At 50.6% G+C, this 14,518-nt stretch overlaps 1 protein-coding gene across 2 annotated transcripts in view; it reads right to left on the reverse strand.

Annotated features, from left to right (window-relative positions):
* Rnf220 (ring finger protein 220) overlaps nt 1-14,518 on the reverse strand; it is a 222,915-nt gene that overhangs the window by 24,429 nt on the left and 183,968 nt on the right. For both annotated transcript variants that reach the window (XM_029539842.1, XM_021200152.2), the window contains exons 2-4: nt 12,201-12,333; nt 3,931-3,976; nt 541-642 (exon numbers count right to left, since the gene is read on the reverse strand). In XM_029539842.1, the coding sequence (XP_029395702.1) occupies nt 541-642; nt 3,931-3,976; nt 12,201-12,333 (281 nt within the window). The remainder of the gene's footprint in view (nt 1-540; nt 643-3,930; nt 3,977-12,200; nt 12,334-14,518) is intronic.

Genomic DNA, 14,518 nt, shown 5'->3' on the forward strand with positions numbered 1-14,518 from the left:
AAGCAGGGCTCTCTTCCCCAGACCCAGGCTCCTGGAGGAAGGTCTCCGTCCTTTCTACTCAGGAAGCCCGTGTACAGTTACTCTGGTTCCCTCCCTGCTCTGATCTCTTAGGACAGCAGGTTTATTTCCTTCCTGTTTGACTAAGATACCCAAAGGCAGTGTCCGTCTGCTTCCCTCCCTGGGCCTGACCTCAGGGTTTGGCAGGAATGAGTGCTTATTTTGCCTCCAGGGATCTGGCTTTTGAGGACAGAAATCCTCAGTGATCCTGGCCTACACTTCCAGGCCCCTCATAAGGCAAGAATTCCATAAGCTACTCTGCAATGAATAGGATGCCTCAAGGTGCTCAGATCCTGCACAGCTCCCAAGAACCTGGCATCTCACCCTAAAATCCATCTGCTTAATAAAGTTCATTTCCTGACGACTGTTAACTGAGGAGCACTGGACATAAGGCATCACACACAGCTCCAGCCTCTTCAGGAGGAGTTAGCACCACAAACTTAAATCTCTCTTTCCCCCGGAGGCCGGCCACACCCTCCTCACCTGGTATCTGTCTGAGTGGTGCAGGTCCTCTGTGGCAGAAGAGTGTGGGGAAGCGGTTGGAGAGTCTCCTTCCCTCTTGATGGAAGCAGACAACAGGAGGGACTGGAAGAAGAAAAGAACACATGGCCCCAGACCAGGTGAGAGCCACATTCTGAGCCCAGGAGTTCCCAGTCCCCAGGGAGCTTTAGATTGAGGCAGAGGGAGGCACAGGGACAGAGGACTACTCTAAAAACCTGGAGTGACGTGGTCAAGCACAGAAATCCGGTTATGAGAGAGGATGGATGGACTTAGGTCTAGGTATAGACCCTTGATTATTTATTTTGTTTGTGACAGTGTCTCACTCTTAGCCCAGGCTGGCCTGGAACCCCCAGGGGTCTTCCTATCACAGCCTCCCACGTGCTGAGGTTACAGCATGCACCCACAGCACCTGGCTAGACCCTTGCTTCTGCTACGCTTTCCCTCAGTAAGGAGGGATTAGGAGCCCACTCTCAGTAGACTGAAATAGATGTGCTTTGTTCTTCCTTCAGGGGCAGATGCTCTGGGACCCACATGAAATATTGGGGGTAAAGCTACATGCCTGCCACCTTGCCTGCCCCTAATATAGGCTGATGGCAGCCCCTCTATGGAGACAGTAAATTAAATAGTATGTATGAGTTTCCAGCGTGTAGCTGGGGATGTATGGTGGGTCCATTTAGGCCTGCGCTGTGGTGATGACCCCAGCAAAAACCTCCAGCAAAACTAATCCCCCTCCGTCAATCCCGGATGGCCTCTTCTACATACGCCTGCAGTTTAGATTAATAAACTGTCTACTTTAAATTGTGTGTAAGCACCACAATTCTAAACAGCACATGGCATGTTCAGCCCAAGAGCCAGCTCTTGCCAAGGCCTGTTCAGCTGCAAATGGGGGGCTCAGAGGCCTAAAAACAATCCACTCCCCCCTCCCTCCCTCAGCTTGCACAGCCCTGAGCCGGAAGCACACAATTCTCTTGAAGTCCTCCCAAGCCTGGAAAACCATGCCAAATCGCCAGTGACAGCCCAAAGAAAGCAATTTGGGGAAGATGGAGCGGTCATTTATCCTTCATCTCTGGATGAACCTTAGGATGTGACCTGCATGCGGTGGCCACACTGTTCATCCTCCAGCAAGGACCCTAGGAAGTGAGGGGTTCTGGTTCCCCAGCTACTGATGTGCCAGGGTGTCCTGATGCATCCATGGGCCCAGGAGCTAGAGGAAAGAAGCGGCCACAGAGGGCCTGGGATGGGATTGGCTCCAAATGGGACTTCTTCACCGACCTAAGCCCCACAGGAGGCCTGCTGGGTGACAGCCCTAGCCAGAAAGATGTCAGACAATGTTCTTCTCCAATCCCAAGGAAGATATTGAGGAAAGCGAACAGCGTGCCACAGTGTGTGGGCCCCCCAACGGTAACAAAGCCTTTCCTCAGCCTTTCTCTGTCTCTCTCTGGGTTAGAAGCCCTGAGAGGCCCCAGGATTACACCTGGGGCAAGCGGAATAAAAAAAGGTCACTGGTGCTTTTTAAACATGGACCAAAAAGCAGTAAAATGTGTTTTGAAAAAAAAAAATCCTGGCATTAAATCATGACTTTTTGCCTGGCTCCTTGCCTCATTAAAAGTGGCCTTTTGGAAGGTAAAATTATCATTGTAAGCGATAAGATCTTTAAGAAAATAATTCACGGCTTCTTCACCCTTTAATATGATAGCCGCCACCGGCTAATTTTTTTCTTAATGGCAACGAGGCCATCAATCTTGTCTAAGGGCCCCTCGCCCTCTCCTCCTCCTCCCTCCCTCCCTCCTCCCTGCCTACCCTCTTAGTCTCTAGATCCCATTCAGCCTTCTGCTTCCTACCTCTTTCTTACATGACCCGCTTCCCTAAAGCTGAGGTCAAGACCAAGGGAAAGGCAGAGAATGTTCAGCTTTGGGGCGGGTGTCTGGAAGTAGGTGAGCAACGGTCCTTTTTTCTGCATCTAGTGATCGGTATGCCAGTGAGAGAGGATGCAGGAAAGTGTCCATGCTTAAGACTTAAGAAGGATATACACTCTGACCTATGGGTCATGTCTGGGAGAGGCAGGTATGGATGAGGAGCCCTGCCAGGGTTGGTCCTTAGAACACAAAGCCTTCTGGTCTCCAGGGTCTCAGCCGGCCACTCCTACTCAGGTAGTGGCCGTACTAGAAGCTTGGTCATAACCTTCATTATTTCACTATTAAACACTGTCGTCTGGGTCAAGCAAGGCCTGGGTGGCTGCCGGCCTTCTCCAGTCCACAGCTGCCTGGTCTCCCATCCCCTTCTCTTCCAGGCCTTGGCCAAGATCTGCAAAAACCCAGGCCGGGCTGGGTTCTCTGTTCCTCCTCTAGAAGTTAGCTGTGACTGCGAGTTCTGAATAGTTCGCCTTCTCCCCCTTTAAAGGCCCAAGAGACGGTTGGCCAAAGTCATGAAGGTGACACTTACACTGGCTTCTTTTCCCAAAATTACCCTCTCAAAGGTCACTGGTCACTTTGGGCCTTTCAAATCTATGGACCTCCTCACAGCCCATTTCCTACTGGACTGCTGGTGGGCCAGACATTTTGAAACTTTTTCCTCAGGGAGCTGGATGCTCTCCTGTGACCCGCCCCCAACTCTCTCACTTTATCTTGATCAAAAGAACAGGAGTCCCTGAGGGGTTCTTGGTATTTGTTCTCATTGCCCCCCACATGCCACATGCCACATGCCCACTCACTGACTAACTCTGTTCCCCAAGGTTGAGCACCCGCTTCTCAGTCGGCGCGCCACATGCCAGGGAGCAGTGTGAGGGCTTCAGAGAAAGGGGGCAGCCACGCAGAAGGAGGAGGCCTCTTCCTCTCCCACCTGCTGCTGCTGGGAAGACATGTCTGTCATGGGCTGAGAGGAGGTACTTGCTCTTCCTCCTCCTTCATCTGATCCACTCAAGTCTCCTTCACAGAGGGACCCAACATCATCATCTCTGGTTGTGTGTGTGTGTGTGTGTGTGTGTGCATGAGAGAGGGAGGAGGGGGAGAGGGAGAGAACGAGAGAGAGCTGGCTTCTGTCTGTACTGAGTCCTCACACTTTCACAGTTTACAGCCCACCTTCTTCCTTTGAGTCTCCCCTGCTTGAATGTCTGTGTAGCCCACACCCAGGGGCCATTTCTGACTCTCACCCCTCTCCTAGCTAGAAAAAGAGAAAGTCAGAAAATACTTTCCACAGATGGGTGCTGTACCCCCCAGCTGCACCCCAACACACCAAGCATTCCCAGGTATTAGGCTGCCGTCTGAACACAGGCAGCAGTGGGATCCAAGGGGAGCGCCTGTTTCTCAGGACGAGCCACATCTTGGTAGGCCTAGGTTGGAATGGGCAAGAGGGAAACCATAACTGGCCACCTACCTTGGGGGTGCCCGGAGCCATGGCATCCTTCAGAAGGGAATTTTTGCTGCCAAGAAAGAAAGAGAACAGGGTGACCATTCCACCTGGTGCCCAGGTCTCGTGAACGAGGGTAGATTAGCAAGCTAAGCCCAAGAGAAGGCATGTGCAAGCATGGCATAGTCTAGCCAGCTCAGTCTAGTTCTGCCTAGGAGACACAACCCAGTGGCCTAGGACCTAGCTCAGCTTCTACCAGGTGCCAAGGACCATGCTGGCCCCTGGGAGGGGACACAGGCACCAGACCAAGTATGGGAAGAAAGGGACTTTACCTAGAAGCAGCCCTGAAGATTCTCCTCTGTCCCGGGGGCTCCCTCCTCAGCACTCCCTGTTCTTAGCCTGCTCTTAGTTCCTACAGGATTGGGATGATGGGCTGACATGACTCTTGTCAATTCTTCCTCCAACACGCTGCAAACTGTGTTAGGCTAGGAATGATCTCCCCCTGATTCAATTTGTCAGCCCCAAGCCCTCCGGCATTGGGTGGCAGGCAGGAGGGAGCTGGGCCCTGAAATATGGTGGGCAGTTCAGAGCAGGCGGGGGCTGGGGTAGGAGGTGATGGATGGGTTGTGGGGGAGGCAAGGACTGTGTTTAATAACAAAATTGGTATGCAAGGCCACATCCCACGCTAAGCATGAGTGATCCAGAGCCACAGAGTATTACAAATCCCGCTAAACAGATGCTGACAATGGAACAAGACATATCAAATCAGATCCACTTCAGAAACATTAATATCCCTGTTCCTGCCCCTTCCTGCCTGCTGCCTCCACTATAACTGCTGCATCTGTGCTCACGCACGAGCATGTGTGCATCCATGGGCACACATGCACACACACAAATACATGCATACAGAAGGGTTGTTGATGTGTGCACAGAGGCAGACATAGCCCATTTTCATAGGTCCTCCACACAGACACACATACAAAGCACACATGTAGACTATATCCACAGACACATAGCCAGAAACCTTGAAAGGACACAGATACATTGAAAATAGAATACACGGGGCAGATATGAACTTAGTGAGTATATGCATAAGGAATATCTGCATTTGTGCTCAGGCACACATTAGGCCAGACAGAAAGGCATGATGTGCAAGCAAAATCAAATGCAAACATGGCTAAAGTAGTGACTGACAGTGGAATAAGGGATGTGTGCACACCCGGGGACACTTGGCAATGTCTGAATTACATATACATATATGTACGTATGTACATGCATAATATGCACCTAACATATGCTAGACAAATGTTTCACAACTAAGCTACATTCTAAGCCCCTAGAGATAGTATTGATTGATTTCTGATTGTTCGAACTGGGTGTGGAACGGGGGTTGCTACTGGCATCTAGTGGGTGGATGGTGTTTAACAACTTAGACTATCCCAGACAGCCCCCCTCACAGAGAATTATCGGACCCAAAATGTCAATAGCACCAAGGTTGAGAAGCCCTGTTCTCAAGACACAGACACAGACTATCATTCTACCAACAGGCACATAGATGTGGGCAGTCACACCCAGAGACTCAGACTTGCATACAGATGTGCAGGGCCACAGGGTCACTTCCAGAGACATGGCCATAAAGACAAATCCACAACAGGCAGGCAGACTGGAAGAAGAACCGTTCATGTACAAAAGTCCACGTGAACACATGCAGAGATAGACACCTCTAAAGCACTGCCACACCCAGACACATGCACACCTACAGATGTAGACACTTAAAGGATCACATGCACATGGCAGTGCAAAAGCCACCAGCCTGCGCAGCAGAAGGGCCATGTCTGAGAATCAGAATAGAGCCACCAGTCTGTTCATGCCGCAGGAACAGCACAGACGAGAAAGGACTGGCAGTAAAGCTGCTATCAGTTCCAGTGTGTTCACTAACAGTCTATGCCTGGCTCTGCTGTAGGCACCGGCCATACAGAGGGGGAAGCTGAGGTGCCCCGAGGAGGAGCAGATTTGTTAGTCATAACTTTTAATCATTTCTTAACTTCTTCATTCATTCAGTGAGCACACATGAGCATCACCGTCCTGCCTACGAAGTGAGCTGTCTGGTATCCACACTGTCGCCATACTTGACCCTGGCTGGCATATGGCTCTTATCTTTAGGCGAGATCAGAAACAAGAAATGAAGAATTTATTGTGTACCCACTGTATATGACAGAGAGAGAGAGAGGCCTGATGAATGTAATTTCACTCTAAACTTGACAAAGTTGACAGACAAGACCAAGTGACACCTTTGTGGTCGCACAATCCATAGAAGGTTTGCAATTCCAGGGTTGGTTGTTTGTTTTGTTTCTTTCATGCTCCCTCTCTAAAGTTATGTAGGCTCTAATGCATGCAGAACTTTGATTTTCTTTTCTTCTTGCTTACTGTGCACCTTTGAGCAAGGTCTTGCCCATCCTGGGCTCATCTCCTTTGCTGGTAAGTAGGATGGGGTCAATTGGGGTCAGGATGTCCAGCCGGTGCTCTGGCAAGCCCATCTTCTTCTGTTCTTAGCAAAGCTATTCCCCTTGCTTACACAGGGCCAGCTCAGCCTCAGCCTCACGCCCTGGCTCTGAGCAGTACCCTCTCCTTCCCTTTCTTCTATGAACCCCTTTCACAGCAAGTTTTCTTGGTTTTCCGGAGCCCGGGAGCCTGATGCGTGGCCTTGAAGGAGAGAGGTCTAGGTCCTGAGCTGTAGGCAGCCCAGCAACGGCCCAGCCCAGCCCATCAGCTCTGCCTTCCCACCCCTCCCTGTTTCCACAGCCCGCCCCCAACAATTTCCTTCTCCCGCTCAGTCACTCCCTGCCTAGTGATCCATGGGTTTTAAATTATAACTGGGACCCAGGAAACGCGTTCCTAAGTACAATATTCATGGGCTGGGCTGACACTTTTAATTAAGGTGATTTACACTGAATTATCCTTGGAAATAAAGAAATGGTGCACTGCCCGGGAATAAACCATCATCACCAGCCGCCTTTGTAAGTTACACTTCGTTTTAATCTATTTGGGGAATTGTTTATCTAGTTCATTACCCAACCAAACACCGAGGCCGGCCTTAAATAAGGCTTAAGTAGGGGTGGGGGCACTGCCACCACTACACCCCGCCTCTCCTTAGGAGCTACCCAGTCTTCCTCTAGATGTTTTTCCAGCCCCTTTAAAGCACCTCGCAGAGGAGTCTGTTTCCCAGCCCAGAGGCCGGCTTTCATAGGGGAGACCTCTGAGCCCAGGTCCTACCAGCTAAGCCTGTGAGTGTCCCATGCCCACGGCTGTTTCTTCCTCTCTGAGACCTCTCTGTGGTCTTCCTGAGCCCCCATTTACGTCCGTGTCTCTCTCTATACACACATATCTAGCCCCTAGCCGGAAGCCATCCCAGAGGTATCTCCTCACCCAGAGCCCTACCTGTTGCTTCCTCTCTGACTGTGGCCATTACCTCCAACACACTCCCACCCATTCAGATCCTAGTTCCCTCCCAGTGAGCACCCTAGGTAAGTCCTTTGGCTTCTCCTTCGTCTTACTCCACTCTTCTGCATCCCCCACTTTCAGTGGCTGTCCCTGCATGGAAGGAAGGAAGGCCCTTTTGACTCTGTCTTTGACCCAGTGTTACGCTTTGTTCTAAGTAGCCGAGCCCTTGGATCTAAGGGAGCCCTTGTTCAGTAAGGTTCTAGGAGGGGAGAGAGAGACAGACTCAGGTGAGGTGAAGGAGGGCTGTGGGAGTAACTTGGAAAAGGGTAGTGTTGAGCTGCTGAGAGCTCTGCTTTTCCTGTGGGCACTTGGCTGCTCTTGGTACCTGGGAATGTTCATCTCTGGGAAGGTGGGTTCTTTTAGTGTGTGTGTGTGTGTGTGTGTGTGTGTGTGTGTGCACTGAGCTGTGTGGGAATGGAGTGTTTGTGCACTGTATACATGTGTGTCAAGCCTGTGTTGGTGAAAACCCAGCCTCCTTTGCTTAGGAGCTGTAAGGTCCTTGCTTCTTTTGTGAGCCCCCAGGTGTGTAGCAATAGCACACACAGGACCTGCCTAAGCTGTTGGGCAGTGGGAGGCAGAAGGCCGAAGAAGAGCTCCATCTAGAAAGTTCCAGAAGCAGAACCTCCTGGGAGGCTAGCCTGGCAGCAGCACCCACGGGCTCAGGGCGGGCGAAGCTGAGGAAGGGACAAGAGAGGGAGGGCAAAGGAGGCAAGGGCAGGGTCACAAGGGGTCTAGGGGCAAGTTGAGAGACGAGGGGAGGAGCCAGCACTGGAAACAAAGGGAGAGGAGCCAGGTATTCCGCCTGGAGGAAGCAGAGGGCTGGAGAGCTGGGGAGGAGGGGACTTGGCCACAGGTCACAATCCAGGAGGCTCACTTTCAGGCTCCTGCCTTTGGTGGGACTCAGTTTCCTCATCGGTGAACCGGTCCATCTGTTCAGGATACGGATGGTGGGAAGAAGGAATGTGGGTGGGGTCGATGGAGCTCAGGTGCTTTCCCCAACCTCCTTTGCCCATCCTCCGGCTCGTCCCAGAGCCAGCACGGGGCGGGGCAAGGGCAACCAGGCTGGGGACCCTCGTTCATGCTGCCCGTCAGCCCGGAGGGAGCTGACACGCTCCTTGGGAATTTATCACGCACCCAATTACAATGTTAATTGGCAAGTTCCTGAAATCAATTAATTCGCAAATTTTTTCCAATTAAAAATCCAGATAAATCACAGGGGCGGCGGCGGGGCCGGTCCAGCCCGCAGTCCGGTGGCCGCAGTGGCCGCGGGGAGGGGGCGCGCGTGGGGAGGGGGCGGCGGGGGCGGCTGCCCTTGAACGCCTTTGCCGGCCGGTCCGACTGTCAGCGCGCCGGGCGCGGCGGGGCCGAGACAGATAAAACCATCGACCCGTCGCCGCCAGCGCTTCGGCTTTATCGATCCGACGGGAATTTCACTTGCTGTGCAGATCCCGCTGTCCGGCTGTCAGACACCCGGTGGGGAGGAGGGCGTGCCAGGGGCGCAGGGCGTGCACGTGCTGAGGGCGGCGTGGGCATTAGGGGGTGCAGGAATAGGCCTGGACGTGAGCCGACAGCCGCGAGGTGTGGGTGCTCTGAGAAACGTGGATGATGAGGGATTTATGCAGGGTCACGAGCAGGGATAGAACGGAAAAGGAGAGGGAGGTGGCCTGAGCGGTGCGGGCTGGGGCGTGGGTCCTCGCCCAGGAGGCAAAAAGAACAGGTTTTCAGCGGGGCAGGCACACTGCCCAAATGCGCTCTGCAAGTCCCTGCTTTTCTGTTCTTGGTTGAGGTCCTCTTCATTGGAAGCAAATTACCCAGAAATCCTGGTACAGCCTGCAGCCTGTTTCTTTCACTTTCTGCCCCTGACAGGTCAATCCCCCCCCCCCCACACACACACACTCGGTGTGTGAGTGATGGGGGAGGGGAGGCGAAGAGCAGAGCGCTGGTGTCAAGACTGCTAGAGACAAACCTTATGTTTATTGCTAAGTGGGCAACCACAGAGAAGTCCTTTAACGTGGCTGTGCCTCAGTTTCCTCATCTGTAAAATGGGAGTTATAGCTATAGTCACACATCACAATTAGCAACGGGCTGGCTAAATATCTGAAAGTTGTCCCGTGAGGTTACATTGCCTAGTGGCAGTGTAGTTTAAGTACACTCTATGGTGCTCACATGACCAAAAAAATATCTAAGGATGCATTTCTGAGAACATATATCCATCATTAAGCAGTGCATGATGATCACATAGTCATGTGAAGAATATAAAAAGCTCTTGTGAGATAGTGGATTTCCATGAGGTTCATTATTATTACCATACTATAGTTTCTGTGGGGCTTTTAAAGTGTGCCCACAGGTTCTTCTGATACTTTTGTCTTTAAGAATGAGAGCTTTGGGCTGGTGAGATGGCTCAGCGGTTAAGAGCGCCGACTGCCCTTCCAAAGGTCCTGAGTTCAAATCTCAGCAACCACATGGTGGCTCACAACCATCCGTAACAAGATCTGATGCCCTCTTCTGGAGTGTCTGAAGACAGCTACAGCATACTTACATATAATAAATAAATAAATAAATAAATAAATAAAAGAATGAGAGCTTTTAGAGCATAATTTTCCTCCCTTGAGTATGGGCTGGGCTGGATTGGAGGATGGGTCAGCTAATGAAGGCTAGGCTCACAACCAAAAATATAGGAGTATGAGCTATGCTCGGTGATTTTCTTGCTCACTTCCTCCCTCCCTTCCTTCCTCCTTTGTCCCTCTCTCTAACCGGTTCTTCCTGCCTCTTTTCCTCTCTGCCTTCCTTTCTTCGTATCTAATGATCTCACTATGTAGCTCACTACAGCAGCTCAGGCTGACCTCTAGTTCCAGGTCTTCCTGCCTCTGTCTCTGGAATTACAGGTATGCACTGTCACACCCAGCATCGACCTGGGCCTAGCACAGTTTAGAGTGGCAGAGCTAGTGTGTAGACTTTAGAGGAAGGTACTGTGGCTTCCCCAGGTCTCTTTCTCAGGTCACATGCTTGTGAGCAGTCAAACTGACTTGGAGGGAAATCACAGCTGCCTATGGAGAAACGCTGAGAAGCTCAGGTTTTCTGCTTACAGCTCATGGAAGCAAGTGATCTAGAAACATCCTGCAGTCCAGTCAGACATCAGTTGACTGTAGCCTTTGGTGACATTCTTCTCTCTAGCTTCAAGAGAGAAGCAGAGCTTAGTAGCCACAGCTACCCAAGATAACATAGAAATGGACAGGTTTTTGTTTTTTTGTTTTTTGGTTTTTTTTGTTTTTTGTTGTGAGTATGTGTGTAGGTCAGAGGGCTCCTCCTTCCACCTTTTTCTGGGTATTGGGGCTGGAACTCAGGTCCTACAGCTTGTGTGGCTAAAGCCTTTACCAGCTGAGTCTTCTCACTGGTCCCAATAAATGTCTTAAGCCATTAAGTTTTGGGGTGATTTGCCAATGGGTGACCAGTACATCCTTCAAAATCCTCCCTTAGGAGGCCGCCTCTGCTCTCTCGGGTTTGGTGCCTCACACACCTCTGGTGTAGCGGCCTCTATCCTCACCCACCCTCAATCCTTTCTTACACTGAGTTTTTCCAGGACAGAGGACATTTTGGGACCACTGTGCCTTGCATCAGGTCAGGTCTGGTGACTTGAAATGAGCAATAGGTAGGAATGGAGGGCTGTTCTCTGTGGGGCATGTGGTGGTTTCTAAGGACGGTAGGTAATGCCCTGTCTCTATCCCATGTGGTCTCTTAGAATGTCATCTAGCCACTCCTTCCATCAAAAGGGATACGTGTCCTCTCACCTAGAATCTGAGTGGGTTCACAAGGCCTTGATCAAGGGAGTACTACAAGTGACACTAAGTGACTTCTAAGGCCCGGTTTGAAAAGGTGATTCAGGCCAGGCCGGAGCTCAGTGGTAGAGAAAGGCTCTTTGATCTTTAGCTGCACACTCCCCTTCAGTGTTCCATCTTGTTGGCTAGAACATTTTGTTTTAGAGACCTAAGCTGCCACATAAGAAATCAAAGTACCCCCAAGGCTACCAAGTGATGAGGAAGCCCAGGCCATGGAAAGAAAACACATGCAAATGTTTTAGACCCAGCCCCATCATCTGCACTGAGTTCTAGCTGACAGCCAGCAGTTATCACCAGATGTGTGAGGGGAAAAGGCTCTAGATGGTCCCAGCTCCCAGCCGAGCATCCAACATCTGGAACAGGCACAGCCGACCCCTTGGTGCCCTGCCAGGATTCCTAACCCTAAAGATTGTGGAACAAAATGGAATAGCGCTTCATACTGCTCAGACTAGAGGTAATTAGTGACTTCTCTCCTCTGGATAATCTGGCTCCTCCCCAAGGATCTGGAGAGAGTTCAGCCCCGTCCTCCCTCAGGCTAGGAGAGAGGAGGGCTGGGATGAGCTAGGGTAGAAACACACTTGAGAACATTCCCAAGATCATTCCCGCCCAGCCCTTGAGGTTTATAAAGAAGGTGCTGCTCTCTCCCTCTGAATAATTGGGCTGGGCTGGGCCTCTGGTAGAGCTGCCAGGCTCTGTACCTGCTTTTACCCAGTCCTAAGATCAAGGTTCTGGGCTTAGGGTAGTGGCTGGCTCCCTCCTGCTCAGCTTCTTATTCTGAGACTGGAGCCTGAGGATTCACTTTCCCCCACTCCCAAAGTCCCCCCAAATAAAGTGAATGTCACCGGGAAAACCCAGAACTGCCACAGGGGACTGGTTTCTCCCCCAGGGTCTCCCATGAGACCTAGCTGCTAGCGGAGCCAGTGGCCTCCCCGGCAGGCAGACTCCCTGGAGGTGGCTTACCTGGCAGGCAGCTGGGCCAGCTGCTCCAGTTCCTGCTCCATATGTTCCTGCAACTCGCTGGGCCTCAGCAGGACTTGGCAGATGGGGCAGAGCGGGGCTTGGCTGTCAAACAACGCTACTGCTTTCTTCTTACCTGGTCAGGGGAAGGAGAACAGACACCGTGAGCAGAGCTAGTCACTAGAAGGGAATCGTGTATCCCAGGCCTTCAGCCCGAGACTACTTTTGCCTTCTAGGAATTCTGGGCCTGGGAGAGGGGTGAGGTATTCATTGGCAGCTGCAGAGGCCGCAGCCATAAAGGATGCCTTCTCAGCTGGCTGCCCCTCTAGGAAATCTATTGGGACATAATCAATGCTCTGTGCAATCAAGCCTTGATCATCCCGTCTCACACGTGTTTAATCATTCCATCACCCAGAATGCCGAGTGGCCCTTGTCTCTTTCTCTCTTTCTCACTGCTTTCGTAGTTCCCAGATTTGGAAAAAGAAGAGATAGGGTAGTTCATTTCTACAGTCATTCAACAAACATTCCCTCTTTTTTTCTTTTTTTTCCTTTCTGACCCAGTACCAGCATGAGGCAATGAGGGTCCCAGCATGGACTCCAGGTTCTGTCTTCAGCTTCTGCTATCTTCCTTCTGTGTGTTGGAGGAGCTTGTTCATCCCATGGTTACCATGGTTATAACACCCACCTCCTATTTTCTGGACCTCTACCTGGCATTCCTCTGGGCATCCCCTATTAACCAATGTCTAATGGACACCAATAACTGAATGTCAGAATTTTGAAGCTGATAACTCAAATTTGAAATCTTCTACCTTGTCATTCCTTACAGACCTGTTACTCCTCCAGCTGTGCCCATCTCTAGTAGGTCGGCTTCATTTGCCTACTCACCCATTCCAGTGGCCTTAGCCTCACTGTGTGTAAGCCTTGCTTGCCCGACTTCCCTTCCCACATTCATGTAACTATCAAGTCCTGTCCATTCTGCTACTTCTATAACTATTTATTTTTTTAAATATTTATGAGCTGGGTGTGGTGGCACATACTTGAGAGGCAGAGGCAGTCAAGTCTCTGAGTTCGAGGCCAGCCTGGTCTACAAAGTGAGTTTCAAGACAGCTGGGGCTACACAGAGGGTCTGTCTCTCAAAATAAAATAAAATAACATAAAATAAAATAAACATAATAAAAAGCACTTATATATATGTGTGTGTGTATTTATGTATGACTGTGTGAGTGTGGACATGTGTATACCCGAGTGCACATGTGGAAGTGGGAGAAAAACTTTAGAAATTCCACTCTTTGAGGCAAGGTCTTTCTTCTTTTTTGTCACTTTTACCTTTTCTTTATTATATTTTATTAATTGTTTTATATGTATGAGTGTTTTCACAAGTGTGTATGTGTACCACATGCATGCCTAGTGCCCACAGAAGATAGGAAGGGAACTGGATTCCCTAGGCTGGAGTTGCTTGGTAAACTTCTGTGTGGGTGCTGGGAATCGAACCTGGATCCTTTGCAAGATCAGCAAATATTCTTAGCCTCTGAGCCGTTTCTCCAGCCCCAAGTGCACCTCTTCTTGTTTCTACTGCTGAGCTGCATATTCCAGGCTGTCTGGCTCCCAAGATTCCAGCTAATTCTCTTGTCTTTCCCTCCCGTCTTGCTCTCGCAATGTGGGGGTTAAAGACGTGACCTACTGCGTTTTGAGTTTTTTCTTTTGTTTTTTTTTGGGGGGGGGTTGTTGTTGTTTGTTTGTTTGTTTTGGTGTGTATCTGTATTGGCCTCAATGTATGTCTGCACTCTGTGTGTGCAGTTCCCTTGGGTGCCAATAGAGGGCATCAGATTCCCCTGGGGCGGGAATTACATAGAGGGGTGTGTGTTTGTTTCTATGTGTGGAATTGAACTTCTCCTTGCCGAGCCACCTCTCCAAGCCTAGTAGGTCTCACTACTTCTCCTGGGTAAGCTCACAGATCTGTCAATCTTGCCGATTCTGATTTCTGAGTTTTCTCTTTCTAGAATCTCCTTCATGCTGAGCGTGATAGGTCATGCCTGTAATCCCAGCACTGAAGAGGTCATGGCAGGAGGACTGCTGGGAGGCCAGCCTGCACTACACAGTGAGTTCCAGGCCAGCTTGGGCTACAGAACAAAACTCTGTCTCAAAAGAAAGGAGAGAGAGAGAGAGAGAGAGAGAGAGAGAGAGAGAGAGAGAGAGAGAGAGAGAGAGAGAGAGAAAGGACAGATCAGAAAAAACAACCAACCAACATTTCTCCAATACATACGCTCTTGGAGGGCTGGAACTCTGTTTCCAGTCTGGCACTAACAGTGACCAGGACAAAG

This window comes from Mus pahari, chromosome 6, assembly GCF_900095145.1.
Source record: "Mus pahari chromosome 6, PAHARI_EIJ_v1.1, whole genome shotgun sequence".
In the NCBI taxonomy this organism is placed as follows: Eukaryota; Metazoa; Chordata; class Mammalia; order Rodentia; family Muridae; genus Mus; species Mus pahari.